The sequence below is a fragment of the Endocarpon pusillum genome, assembly GCF_000464535.1.
Source record: "Endocarpon pusillum Z07020 unplaced genomic scaffold scaffold1719, whole genome shotgun sequence".
Taxonomy (NCBI): Eukaryota; Fungi; Ascomycota; class Eurotiomycetes; order Verrucariales; family Verrucariaceae; genus Endocarpon; species Endocarpon pusillum.
In genome coordinates this window covers 210,481-224,416 of record NW_006916062.1, presented here as the reverse complement: position 1 = coordinate 224,416, position 13,936 = coordinate 210,481, and the positions used below count along the sequence as shown (strand labels likewise).

At 49.7% G+C, this 13,936-nt stretch overlaps 4 protein-coding genes across 4 annotated transcripts; all 4 read right to left on the bottom strand.

The window, feature by feature from the left end:
- Positions 1-1,913: 1,913 nt before the first annotated feature.
- On the bottom strand, positions 1,914-3,722 carry EPUS_00913 (uncharacterized protein; the record flags this gene model as incomplete). Its single annotated transcript, XM_007802472.1, has 2 exons — positions 1,914-3,320; positions 3,369-3,722. 2 exons carry the CDS (start codon positions 3,720-3,722, stop codon positions 1,914-1,916), a joined length of 1,761 nt encoding a protein of 586 aa, XP_007800663.1.
- Positions 3,723-4,270: 548 nt separating this feature from the next.
- EPUS_00912 (uncharacterized protein) lies at positions 4,271-5,247 on the bottom strand (the record flags this gene model as incomplete). Its single annotated transcript, XM_007802471.1, has 3 exons — positions 4,271-4,459; positions 4,508-4,923; positions 4,983-5,247. 3 exons carry the CDS (start codon positions 5,245-5,247, stop codon positions 4,271-4,273), a joined length of 870 nt encoding a protein of 289 aa, XP_007800662.1.
- A 575-nt stretch (positions 5,248-5,822) lies between these two features.
- EPUS_00911 (uncharacterized protein) lies at positions 5,823-6,509 on the bottom strand (the record flags this gene model as incomplete). Its single annotated transcript, XM_007802470.1, has 1 exon — positions 5,823-6,509. One exon carries the CDS (start codon positions 6,507-6,509, stop codon positions 5,823-5,825), a length of 687 nt encoding a protein of 228 aa, XP_007800661.1.
- Positions 6,510-7,342: 833 nt separating this feature from the next.
- On the bottom strand, positions 7,343-13,729 carry EPUS_00910 (uncharacterized protein; the record flags this gene model as incomplete). The annotated part of the gene is made up of 1 exon (XM_007802469.1): positions 7,343-13,729. One exon carries the CDS (start codon positions 13,727-13,729, stop codon positions 7,343-7,345), a length of 6,387 nt encoding a protein of 2,128 aa, XP_007800660.1.
- Between the last annotated feature and the right edge of the window lie 207 nt (positions 13,730-13,936).

The window sequence follows — 13,936 nt, the reverse complement described above, 5'->3', positions numbered from 1 at the left end:
TCTTATTTCTTCTTGTACCAAAGTTGACACACCACTTTCGCCTCGCTTCGACTTGCTCACCTGTCTGAAGATTTCTCTGTTTCTGGCGCTGGGATGTTCGGAGTATCTGAGCCTGAGGCGCACATCCAACAAAGATTGCTCATTCTACGCAGCTTAGTTCCGCATTCACGAGTCTAAAGAGTCTCTTTGAGTATGTTTCCGTCTGTGAATATGATTGGTGAGAATTAGTGGGATTTTGTTATCGAGACGAATTAATCGCTACGAGTCGGAGCAGCTGCAACGAAAAGAGCCCCCTTGCTTCTGCATTTCGGGATTCAGCCAGATATACTTTCTTGGTCTGATATGGCAGGAAAGGCGTGGCAGGGAGCCGGTGTCTGAGACAAATCCGCTGGTTTGTGCGTCTTGCAATCAAAGGCGAGAAGATTTTCGGGGTCCCTCTAGGTCGTTATGTCTGATGCCAATCTGAAATACCACACGACACAGTGTGGCTCGCTAGACGCATGTGGTAACAGGGCAAGCCCATGATGCCATGCCAATGCCAATGGCAAGACCGCATATCCCCCGTCTTTGTTATTCGCATCGAAAGTATGGTGAACATTTCTCCGTCCCCTTCTCCTTTCCAGCCTCCTCTACTAACCATACCAATCATTCCAAGGCCACTTTTTCCCAGGCATCGAATCTTCGAGATTGCATCCCTTTTCCTCTCTCTCGATGAATTTTGATATTGAGATCCAAACCATCCATCCAGTCTTCAAGTCAGGTCCCTCCCTCACATCAATGAAATAGCTGTACAAGCTGAGTGATTCTTGACCTTCACTTTCCATTTCACCTTGTCGATAGACAGATCCAAGAGCCCGTAAATCCGCAGAGTCACGGGTAAAAGACGGGAATGGGAATGTTTTGTTCAAGGGGGTGTTTTCTTACCAATTGCTGACATGACTCTTGCTCTTTTTGGACAGAACAGAAAGATCAAAGACTACATGTCTGACTCACACAGCCCCCCTCCCTCCCCAAGCTGCTAGGCAGTTTCTGTATCGGACACACGATTTGTACATTACATTAGAGGAGTTTCAACTGAAAGATCCAGCCCTTCCAAAAAAATCTTGGATTGGAAAAAAGGGGGTCTCAGTGGGGGCTTCATAGTTATATGTACTGGTGTGGAGTACACATATGGCCCAAGCACGGCAAAACAGACAGGACAGAAGAGTACTTAATTCCTACTGAAACGACAAGAAACGAACTCGATGCCACCTAGTTAACTCAGCTGCTGCAAGAGGGAATACGGGAAAGGCAGGTGAAATGTGAAATACAAACATCCGGCTTGATACTGATCAAATGATGGCGGATGGGATGGGATGGATGGCACACACCACGTACCAGGAGGATGAATGATGCATGATAAAAAGACCGTCACGAGATGAGCCAGCCAGGCTCGACTAGATCGTAAAACAAGCAATGAACACATAATACATAATAGAGATTCATGCTCGCTCTCACCCCGTCTGGCACCACCGCTGAAGACTTCTCCGAGACCTGTGTCCATATCCTATATATATATAAATCTATCTATCTATATATTCCAAGCCAGGGATTTCTAAACCGCTTGTCTGTGCCCCAAAAGGAGGGGGATGCAGTACAGCTCCATCTCCATAACAAGAGAGATAGCATAACTTTTGGAATTCCAGATGAAAGGGGGAAGGGGGAAGGGGGAATTGGTATTGGCAAGATGAAAAGCCGGCCATAGAAGACGAAAGGGACGAGAATGAGAGGCCTCTCAAAGGGGGAACAGGGTGAGCAGAGTGTGCTCGTCGGCCCTGGATACCTGTCTAGAGAGTTCATTCAGTTCGTTCATGAAATCATGCATGCATGACTCTGGAGACTTGAGTCCTCGTTTGCTATCTCGATCTCGATCTCTATCTCCTTATGTATTGCTGCTGCTGCTGCGCCGCGCCATCCCTCCCCGAACCGCCTTCATCGCCCTGCTCCCTTCGTGCAGCACCCCCATCCCCATCTTCCTCCTTCCCATGTCGAATCTGCCTATTACGTCGCAGCTGGTCGTGGTATGCGTTCCTCGAACTGACGTACGAGTTTCTTCGCCAGGGTCTGCGGTCCGATTGCACGGGCGCAGGTGCCGGTGCACGCGTTCCGTTGCCAGCCTGTGACGAGGGAATGCCTCTGCCGGTGCCGCTGCCGATTCCACGTCCTCGCCCTCTGCCTAGATTTGTGGATGCAGATGCGGCTATGACGGATCGAGGGGGCGGGGTGGCCAGAGAAAAAGATCCCATGGGCTGATGGGTCGTGGGAGGGGCCGTTGGGGTTGGCAGTCCGGCTGCTGGGCGTGGTGCCGTTGCCGTTGGGTTAGAAGCACCACTGCTAGGAGGTACAGCGGCGGAGCTAGTATTTTGTTCGGCCTCTCGGATTGGAGGGACGCATGGTGCAGCTGTCGCTCTCGGCAGAGGCTGGGATGGTGTCTGAGCAGAATTTGGGGCACCATTTTGAGCCTGACTACGTTGTTGCTGATGGAGCGCGGCTCTCTTCTGCTTCCGGCTGCGCGTATCCTTGGGCCACCAACCGCTATTGATCGGACGGAGGGCGTTGTCTTGCCCGATAAAAGGCCTGAGCGGTTGATTCCGGTTGCCTAAAGACGGGATTGGCTGTTGGTAAGACACTGGGGTAGTAGAGTATGCCAAAGACGCCGCTGTACCAGGTGATTTGATGAATCTCTGGCTGTGAAACACGGGCGCTGCGGCACTCAGAGAAGACTTCTGGCGGTGGTGAGAGCCTTGCTCTAGCTGATGGCCAAGTTGTCCTGCAGTGGCTGCAGAACTCGATGGCTGTGCTACCGTACTGGGAATTTCCCTATTGGGTCGAGTGGCTGATGCTGGACCTGTCGAAGAAGCTAAAGATCCTTCGGCTGGTTTTCGGATAGGCAGAGTTTGCTTCTCCTCTCGGACCACAAAGTCTGAACCAAGCCCTTTGCTTTCCTTGTCTTTCTCAATCTCTTTATTCGGCATGCTGCTAGTAGGTTCCCCTTTGTGGACTTGATGAAGTTGTTCTTCTTTTCCCAGGAATTCTTTCGCGTAGGCGCCAACTTCAGCTCGGAGCTCCGTTGTTGCTCTATCTCCCTGGATGAGTCTCTTTTGATCGTCGACGGCCGCGCTTGTCGGCTCTTGCGGAATAGAATCTTCATTCTGCGCCAGACGTTCCAATCGAGCATCTCGTTGAGCACGTGTCTCGAAGATGGCTATTCTCTCATTTTTCCGGCGTTGTGATCGGGGCGACATGACCCTCTTCGGAGGGTTTGCAAGAAGGTTCTTGTTCTATAAATGTCAGCCAGATATTCCCGTACTAGCGGTTCCTTTACCTACCTGAGCCATGCTTCGAGCTTCGCTTCTTGGAGAGAATTGGGGAAGACCCGGCCATGCAGAGCCCAGAATCCAGCGATCCGCTGGCACATCTTCTCTGAGAATGTTCCAGTCCAGGAAGCCTTTCCACCCATACTTTTCATACCAAGGATCATATGTACCAGGAGCACGGTGCTCAAGGTGTCTGTTGTCTGGGTGTACCTCAGAAGCGGGCTTGTTGACTTCGGGAACTGCGGACGTCGATATATTGGGGGTCGGCACTGCTGAAGTCGTCTTGTCAAGTTGGTTACTGGTGCTCGAAGACTCTGCAGGCATCGGTGCGGCTCTGCCTCCAACCTTGGAATTCTGCGCGGCCATATTGTTGGCAAGCGTTGCAGTTGGTTGGTTGGTAGCTGACTAGGCTGTGCTGTCGTGGATCTGTTGAAAGAGAAGGTAGGAGTATAGATGAAAAGAGATGCGCTGTGGTCAATTATGTAGACACTATGACTGGCGAACACTCAAGCTTGTCGAAGGAGACTGTCTTCGAAAGTGCAGAAGGAGTTGTGGATTGTCCAGCCTGACAGTCAAAGGAGGCACTATTTAACAACATTGAGGCAGCGCACAAGGTAACAAGATCAATCCCACAGGATAGCGGCGAACACTTGCACAACAAGTAACAGCTGCTGTCGCAAAAGATCATACTTGATTTCGCACAGACGAGGTGTGTGAGAAGGTGTTCTGATGTAATACTTGTGCGCACGCACTAGCAATTTTGAAAGTAGTAATGCTTGTATATGCATATAAACATTGTGTAAGAGGCCATTTGGCAGGCTGAATCTTATGACTTGTGGTATTTTCGATCATCGCTTCCTTCTGCTCAGCACCAGAAGCATGAACAAAGGCTAGTGTTGCCATGAGAAAACGTACTAGGTGAAGAGATACTTCGCGGCATGTTGGACATGGTCATCCGAGAAACTGGCCATAGTATAATAGCTGTGGTCATAACCATCTTGGAATCTGATATTGAGGCCCGAATCCACCCCAGCTTCTTTGGCGGCTTTTGCGAGGTTCTCTGGCAGGAGCTGGCCCTGCTTGTAAAAGTTGTCTCCAGTACCCTAAGAGAAGTCAGCGAACGTGCTGGCTCGAGGGCCAACCATACTCACTACATCAATAAGAATATCAAGCGGCCCTTTCCATCCTCTGACCAACTCCGAGGCATCGTGCTCCTTCCCCTTGGACTGCCAATCCTTCTCTCCAAAGTATCCTTTGAATGCCTTCTCTCCCCACGGAGCCTTCAAAGGGTTTGCAATAGGCGCAAAAGCACTGCAACTCTTGTATTTCCCCGGGTTCTTCAAGAACAGTGTCAACGCTCCATGGCCGCCCATGCTGTGCCCAGTAATGCTGACGCGTGTTGAGTCGACTTGAGAGAATGCGGAAAATACTGTCCTGGGTAATTCGTCGGTAATGTAGCTGTACATCTTATAGTTCGAGGACCAAGGAGAAGCAGTTGCGTCGACGTAGAATCCAGCACCCGAACCGAAGTCGTACGAATCGTCTTCACTTTCGATGTTGACTCCTCCTGTCGATATTTTTGTAAGCAATAGAACATTGTAGGAAAAAAGTTTTGCTTGTCCTTACTCGGACTCGTGTCTGGGTAGAGGATAGCAATGCCATGTTTGCTTGCGCCATGCTGGAAGAAACCCTTCTCCGAGCAGTTGTCGGGTGTGCAAGTCAAACCAGATAAGAATATAAGCAGCGGCACTTTGTACATTGCATTCGTAGTGGCTTGAGGAGGTAGAAACAAGTTGAAAGCCATCTCGCAGCCAGTGGTTGAGGCATTGTGAGAGAGTTTCAACAACTTTCCTCCGAAAGAGGCAATGGTAGCTTTGGTTATGACAGACATTCTATGGATGTTAAGGAGGCCTACGGCGATAGTTGTAGGAACAGGCCCCTAAAGTGAAGAGCAGACACGATATTGTTTGTACCAGTGCTTGCTCCATGATGGTTTCCTGGGAGTTTTCCCAATGCGGGAAACATGACGTTCAAGCTTGGAAGGGAGCCCCCGCAATGGACCGGAGGACTACCAGCAGGCCGCTGGGCCGCCAGTATGCTCCCCTATTCAATGGACAATTCAATCCATTATTTAGTGCTGTTAATCTGCACCAAAATACACCTATCCTCCCTGCGCATGGTTTGCGCATGGTGGATGTGGAAAGTACTTCCTTCATCTATATCAAGGGATGATACATCGCTTGAGTGGCACAATGCTAGAGCTCTCATGGCGACCAGAGCACCCACCAAGCCATTAATTAAATACTTAAAATGTACGAGCACGTATCTTGCACTCTTCACTATTTCTCAATCATGTCCAGATGATAACAGAAATCGCCATTACGATCAAATCGACATCCCAGCAGCTCTTTTAGAAGCCCAACTTCGTAGGTTCTTCCGAGCAATTGTTATCATGCCCTGCCCGCGTTATTGCTGCTCCCCCTTCCTAAATATGCGACTCCCGCTTTTCCTCAATCCACTGATTCTCCCCTTCCACCTCTCACCCATCTCCCCACTATGCCTCGTGATCTCGTCTTCAGCACGACCTGGACACAGCAAACCTGAGTTCAACGAGGGCGTTGCGGGTGTAGAAGGTGCCTCCTCGATGTTCCATTCACCACATTGGGGAAGTGCCTCTACTGAGTCCATTGACGAGGCTCCTCGAAGCTCAATGACTGTGTCCCGCTTGCACATCAAAAACAGCCCCTCTCCTCTATCGGAATGCACGATCTGATCATACGACTTCTCCGACGAGGTGGGCCTTGATTCCTCCACCGCCAGTGATGGTTCTCGAGAGCGCGGCTGCCGCATCGATTTCGACGACCTGGGTCGTGACGGCCTAGAGAGAAGTGATGGCTGTGTCGAAATGCTTGTCTGAGACGTAGAGGCCGACCGTGGTGTGTCTAGGGTCTGGAAGGTTGCCATTCTTGATTGCAGCGAGCACCACGAGGTGGAGGACTTGCTATCGAGGTCTGAGAACCATTTGTAGAGAATATGGTGCTCCAGTCTTGCTGCCGTGTGGTTCCATGCTCCGGGCATGTCTGTCCCTAACTCTACGCCCTCGGGGTCGTACTCCAAGATAGAGGGTGGGCAGGGCTCAAACTGGAGTGCCATGATGAAGAATACCAGATTCTATGACAGAGGAAGATTGGAGCAGGGTCTATTTTTAAGAGCTTTGCCTGATATCTTCCACAAGACCAAGCGATAAGCAGGAAGGGTTGGAAAGGTAATATCAACAGGTGGTCAGGTAGAGAACGGAAATTGTGCGTAGTGGAAAGCGACGACGCTCTCGCCTTTTGGCTCCTTGACCGTTTCAATCCTTTATCACCAACGCAGCCACAGCCTTAGATAGGCTTCCCCGTTGCTTCCCCGTTGCTTCAATCTCCTAAATACATGTCTTAACTAGTGGCCGTTACTATATGCATGTCGGGGTGACAGCTGGGCAAACAAATAGTCACTGCACTGTGTAAATCAATAGAGCATTCTATGCTTGGCAATGAATTATTGCCCCATCTCGGGGTAAGTGGAATAATAACGGGTGATCATTGGCTGAGTCGTAGCACCGTTCTGTTGAATGATCTGCATGAACTGGTGATGGTATCTGATAGGATGAACGGCCCTATTGTGGATTTCCCTAGTACTAGGTCGTGTGATAAGGAAGTGTGCCGATTGGTCCATGTCAAGGTATGCGGAAATGAGGTGATGAGACTTGCAGTAGAAGGGGGCCGGCTCCGTGTCAGACTCAAGAAATTCATGTCTGGACTATTACTAACTACCTTTGTGCTTTTTTCCGATAACGACCCACGCTTTGCTACCCAAGGCTACGCCATGCATTGATCATGTGCTTTCCAATGGCAGCCCCTGGTTTACCTGCCTGCTTTCTGTACGCCGCTGAACTGAAGAACGAACTGAAGAACGAACAGAATGCAAGAAACCAATAGTGCGGACTACCACTTCAAATACACCGGTATACCATAGATGACTGGTGCAGCTCCATTGAGGTACCGCAATACGCAAGCATCCCTCGCCTTCGCCACAGCGTCATCCAGGCCAACTTCAGTCTGTGTTTGTTCTCCAGCAGGCCTATCACGAGGGCCTGCATTCTGTTTCTTTGCCCTTCCCGTCCCCCTTGGCTTCGTTTTCCGTGCTCTCTCTTTGGTGTTCTCCACCACAACACTTCTGTCAAGCAGTCCCCAATTAATAAATGTTTCCATTGCGAATCTGTCAATATCCTTATCTGTGACGTCCCACAAAGTTCCCACTACCGCCGCCGAGCCTCCGTAAAGGTAGTTGTACGGCACGCCATACGGTTCGAACTGGCCGCATTCGACCATCTTGCTGCTACTACATCCCATCAAGAATGTCACCGCACATTGCTTCAGTCGCTTGATGGTGCGCCCTCGGATGTATTGGGCACCGCTGCCGTGTCCGAAATAGAGGCAAAGATCTTTATCTCGCAGGCAGGACTCGAACTCTATTTCGGATGGCGCTCGGTTGACTATGGATGTGTAAGTGGCAAGAGAGTGACTGAAAGGTCCAAGCAATGTCTCTTGCGTCGAGGCCAGATCAGAAGACGGATTGAGTATGTATGCGCCGTTGCACGCATCGATATGGAGACCAGAACTAATCTCATTGTTCTGTCTCATCCGTAATAGTCGTTCTTGCAAGCAAGCCAAAGAAGGCATCCTACTGACTGATTGCCCCTCCAGACAAGGGAGTGACTCCCACGGAAAACTGTGCAGACCTTGATCTAAGATTAGAATTGTATGACGTCCTTGATTTGCAGGAGCAGCCCTAGCAGCCTCATGGTAGCTTCGTAATGCATCATTGACTTCCAAAACGATAGCGTCAAAGTCAACCTCATCGTAGGCGTTACGTTCGTCCTGAAATTGTAGAATATCAATGACAAAATACAGTAGATCCATGATAGCGTCATCAAGGTCACCCTTATCAGGATGTCCGAGAGCAACGAAGAGCTCCAACACGTACGGGTGCAAATGCATCCTTGGTTTTGAAGCGGCGCCAGCCTTCCGGCGCGAAGGTAAGTGTCGGTCAAGTGTTCGCGAAAGAGATTCCAAGAAACGAGAAAGTAGTTCCTCATCATGATACTGATCAGAAAAGACTCCTCGAAAGCCCCCAAGCCAAAGAGTCTCTATGTTTTCCAGCAGGGACGCTAAACGAGCATCCAAGGCCTCCCTAGTTGCCCACCACAGTTTCTTTGCCTGCCTGTTCGACCCAGCTTTCATATCGTGAGCTGTTAGATTGGCATTGCTAATGATATCGCCTAATTCACTATAAGCTGTGTGGAATCTGAAAGGTTCTTCGTCCAAATCTTCACCGGCAGACCGATCTAACGGCAGTCGTAACAGAAAGGGTGAGTAGTTCTGCCGAATTTTGGAGATGATCATCTCTGATGAGTCGTCAGCCATAGCCATTGTTATAACGTTCCATGACGGTGGCAGGGTTTTATGTAATTGCTGCTGCAGGAGCGCACAGTCAAGAGCTGATGTTGTGCACTCATCGCAATCACGAATCTCTGGCCATGCAAAAACCCTAGGTTTATCGCCGAGGACATTGTCCGCACTGATAGACGCGACCTCTCGAAACCAGCGCATCGACTTGGGCGCATTAAAGTGACAAGCAATTTGAAATGTACTCAGACTGGTGGCATCTGAAAGGGCGGTGGAAATTAATTGCACGCGAGTCAACAGACAGCAAAGTTCGTTCGCAACCGTGGACGCGGAGCTTGAGAGTGATGAGTACAAGAACGACAATAGCAGCTCACGAGCATTGCTCAAGAGCTCTTTCGGCTTCAGTAATGCGGTGGGAGTCGATGCCTGCTTCTTCATGGTCTTCTTGCGCGGACTGCCAACCGGATTGAGACGAGTGCTTGTCATTTCACCTTGCGCACCATTTTCGTACCGTAGGCCAACTTCTGCTTCCCCTCGGTGAGTTGGAAACGCTATTGAAGATTCGGAGAGAACGGAATACACAGCATCCGACTGAAACAGCCGCAAGGCGTCAGCCAGCATCAACGTGGCTTGCAGAACGGAATGCTTCACATCAGTGGCGGACGGCCGAGCTAAGCATATTACTTGCTTAAGCAGATTCATAGCATCTTTTTCACATCCGGACTTTATGCAGAGGCTAGACTTGAGCAGAAGAGCTTCGGCTTGCAAAGCTTGCATCCAAACGCTGCCCGATATTGGCGCTACAAGCTCACGAGCTGGAACATCCTTAACATCAATATGCGCTGCGACACCAACAACCTCGTTTGGCTGTTGGTGCGGCTTACTTGCTTTGCTTGCACGTTGGCCCGCAGACCGAAAGGCCCTTTGGGTAGTCGTTGCCCTGGCGGAGCTTTCTTCTTGCGTTTTGGAGTGAGAAAATAGATGATCTTCAGTCTGAATCTTAGACAGTGCTTTCTGCGCATGTTCGGTAGCTTCCAAGCCCCGGTTGAATTCGCCCCTGGCAAGATGTGCACTAGCAAGTACCATTGACACCCGAACCGAATCCATAGGAGTACCAGTATCTTTGATGTGACTCGCGCAGAGGTCCAGCATTAGCTGACTACCCTGCAGGCGGCCACCTTGAGCCAAAAGAGCTGCTAGAGTGGATGCTGATCTGCGAAGAAGAAAGTCGGACTCTATAGCCTCAGCAACCTTCTTCGCTTGCTCGCAATAGTAAACAGCATCCTGAAAGCTGCCATGGTGAACAGACAAGCTGGACAGATGGAGAAGGCCTTCGAAGTGAATCTGCACATAAGCCCAAAATGCAGCAGCCTTTGGCGACGAAGCCTTTAATTGGACTTCAGTAGAGAGTGTCATGTCCGACAGGTCTTCAGTGAGCCCCTCAAGTTTTGCGTCCTTTCGTTCCACCACCACGGGAAGACGTTTTACACCAAGTAGCTTCTCAAGCATACTCCACAGACGGATGCTAAGTCTTACGCTTTTCTTCGCATGCATGATAGCACTATCTATGTCTCCGTGCTGTAAGGCAACATCAGAGGCAAGACAAGCTGCTTGAGCTAGGTACTTGTGCTGGGCAATTCGAGGACCAGAGAACCCGCTTTCTTGGTCCGATATGAAGTCGGCTTCATAGCGCCATTGAGCAGAGACTAAGTGCTCTGCCGCTTTCTCACAGCTAGACAGCGCTATAAGATATTCTGCATATGCAAGATGCCACTGCAACGCGATCAGTGTCTTAGAGCTGCTCTGAGTCAGATATCTTTCAGCATTTGCAAGAGTGCGACCAGCAATGTTGGTCAACCCCATGCGAGTGTATTGCAGCCCAATATGAGTGGTGCAAGACACCAGTGCAGGAACATCTTTTTCTGGCTGGAGCTCGAGTAGATGTTTCATCAATAGAAGCGCATCAAGCTTGATTTGCATGAGACCAAGCATATCTGTGTAGTCTACAACGGATTGCACTTGCGCAATGATAATTGCAGGGTCGTTGACAGAACGCAAAACACAGGTCCAGCTATCGCACGAGTCTCTGGCCATGGTGTGAAAACTAACAAGATGTTGTAACAGCTCCACAGACGTACTACCATTTTGAAAGGCGTACTGAACCAAGACGAAAGAATGAAGACACCTGGCTGAAGCTGACCGACCCGGAAGAATGTACTCGGTAGGTCTATCCATGCACAGTTTCACGGCCTGCTCAGGCAAGAATTGACACGGGCGTATACTATTTCTTGAACAGAACGACAAGACCGTAGATATGAAGCGCAACTGATACAGCAAATGTGTACTTTCGCTGTATAACGAAAGTACAACCTCAACAACTTCCTTCAATCGAGGGTGGAGATTCTGCGACACCAACATATCTCTCAATGCACCGAATTGCTTTTCGAGTAGCAAAGCTCGCTCCTCACGCTTGAGGTCTGCTTTGTCGTAGAAGCACGAGGATGGAGGATCGTGCGCGTCCCTTATAAGCAGTCTAGCGTACGCAGAAAGCACTCTTCCTAGGATGAACCCCGCGGAATCAGCTTCAACCCACATTTGCTGAGGAGACTGGGTAGGTTCCCTTTCAAAAGCGTTCGAAAATATGGCATCTTGTAAGTGAGCAGTTATGGCAATTGCCAGAACCTGGCGGGCGCTCTTAATTTGCTTGAGCTCAACGTACAGAGCAGCTGCTCTCTCACATTTGACGGCAAGGAAGCCTGTCCGTGCCTCAGCCGGTGTAGACCTCTCTAGGGGTTGTATGGATCTCATTAGTATTGACACGAGGTTGAATGAACTTGCACCGCTCTCCTTCTGCTTCAGATACCACGACCAGAACATGTTTGACACTTTGACGTCCGTGTTCGGAACGACTTCGCAATCTTCATTCATTATCTTTCTGACGGCAAGACAATCATCCAGAGCAGCAGTACAGAACTCCCACGAAACATACTGATGGGTAATATTAGAATGTACAGCTGCAAGAGCACTTTTCGAAGACTGCTGTGCTATCAAGGCCAAGTGTTGGCCTCTTTCAGAAGATTTGGCAACACACCTTGCTTTAGGCTCATCCTGACGCTTGAAGCTAGTATAGCGAACCACAAAATGCAGCACACCGAATATGATGCGAATACAAACATTGGATAAGCGGCTGTAGCTTTCATCACACGGAGCCGACTTCTGTAGCTTTTCGCTGATTTCCGTGAAGCGCTTCACAGCTGCCTTCCGCAGGCTTGATGCTTGTATGAGCAAATCCTCCATTTCTGTTGTCGTGCCCTTTAAGGGCCTTTCGAGAAGGGTAAGCGTCGTCTCCAACGTGTGGATAAGATCCTCGGTTCTGGATCCAATGTCTAGAAGCAATGCATCGGCCAGCTTGCAATAGCTGATTACGGCCGGCAGTCCCGAACGATCAGTACATAAGCCTATGAGATCATGTAGCAGAGCTGTAGACTCCCTAGTGGAACCGGCAGCTTCGGCCATGTTCTGTAATGTGAGCATGACCGCTGAGCTGGGCTGCAGTGTCAATTTTCCATCGTTGAGGGCGTTCTGTGTTTCGGAGAGCACATTCAGTAGTTGATCTAGACACCCTTTGACCAGCACAAAATGGGCCTTCGTTATTTGACTAGCTCTTCGACGTAGCGATCCTACATAATGGTTGAAAGGAACCCATACCTCCTTATCAATGTCAGGTTGATGGTGTGCAATTTGCCACCAGTAACAACGAATTTGTAATGCGAGACATTGCATTCGGAATTGTACTTCTCTGTAACTGAGGCTCGTTGGCTTTTCTGAGGTGCCATTCGTAGGTACCGAACATATTGAAAGTACATTTTGCGACAGGGCATGCAACTGCAGTGCAGCTTTCTCGGCAGATAGCCATCCTCGTTCCACACCGTGGAGAAGTGCGCGGCAAGGACTTCTTGCATTAGAGGGATCAAGCTGTTCCAGAAGATTCTCGCCTGCCTGAGAACCATCATCAACAGCGATAAGCTGTAATACTTTAGCTTGGAAGGCAGTGATGAGTGCAAAGGTTATCGCATTGTTGCCACAGTACTCGAAGTCAATGCATTGATCCAAGGATCCGTACGACTTTCTGCCCACTTCTGCGCCGTTCATGGGATGCTCTTCTTGTCGCCTGAGAATGTGCTCTAGGGCCTTTCGTACATTCAAGGTCTCCTCAATTGCTGAAGCGACAAGGCCGAGACCCTGCAGCTTTGAGATGAGCACCAGAGCACCCTTTTCAAGCTGTTCATCTTGCTTCTCCGTAGCACTATCTCCACCTTTTGAGAGCCGCAAACATTGAAGGCACGTTCTTGCACATTCTGCCGTCGCAAGAAGAGTGGCCTGGTCAAATGAGGGTGGTGTAGGCTGGGATGCCTTCCGTTGTAACTCTGGTGACTTTGGCCGCAGACGTTGGCTTGGAGCACCTGGTTTCGAGGTCTTCTTTGTAACACTCGGAATGCGACCCTGCGTTTCCTTGAGTGGACTGCGCGTATTTCCTGACTGCACATAGGTTGAAGTTTGCCGTGCCTTAAGTGCGTCTCCCAAGTTCTTCAGCGTCTTATTGAACGTGACTGTAGCCAATGCTACTCGCCTGTTCACCGGAAGGCATTTGATCGGTAGGTCCGGACAACTGAGTATGGTAAAGTTTGCAATGCTCCCGACCTTAGATTCGTTCGTTGGTTTAACAGCTCTTGTAGCGGTTGCAGTCTTCTCTTTAGTGGATTTGGGTGCTGTTGCGCCGTTCCAAGCATCTTTGGCTGTGTCATCCAGGCCCAATAACGCTCTGAGAAGGCTCAATGTCGGCGCGGAACAGGTGCCTGCTGATTGAGTATCCGCGGAGACACGATCAACCTGCGCTTCACATAGCACATTCGCGACCGTCATCTCCCTAGAAATGTCATCTCTCTAGCAATAACATCTCGTTAAGTCATATGATCATGGCTTTGCTACGGAGTAAAAGCATGTACGGGCTTGTTGACCTGGAAGAGTACGCCTGTGATTAAAGCTTCTTTCCCAAACAGGCTAAAGCTATACATCTCTCGGATCACTTTTAGCAAAGTTTAATACTACCAAACAAAACTTGCTGCACGC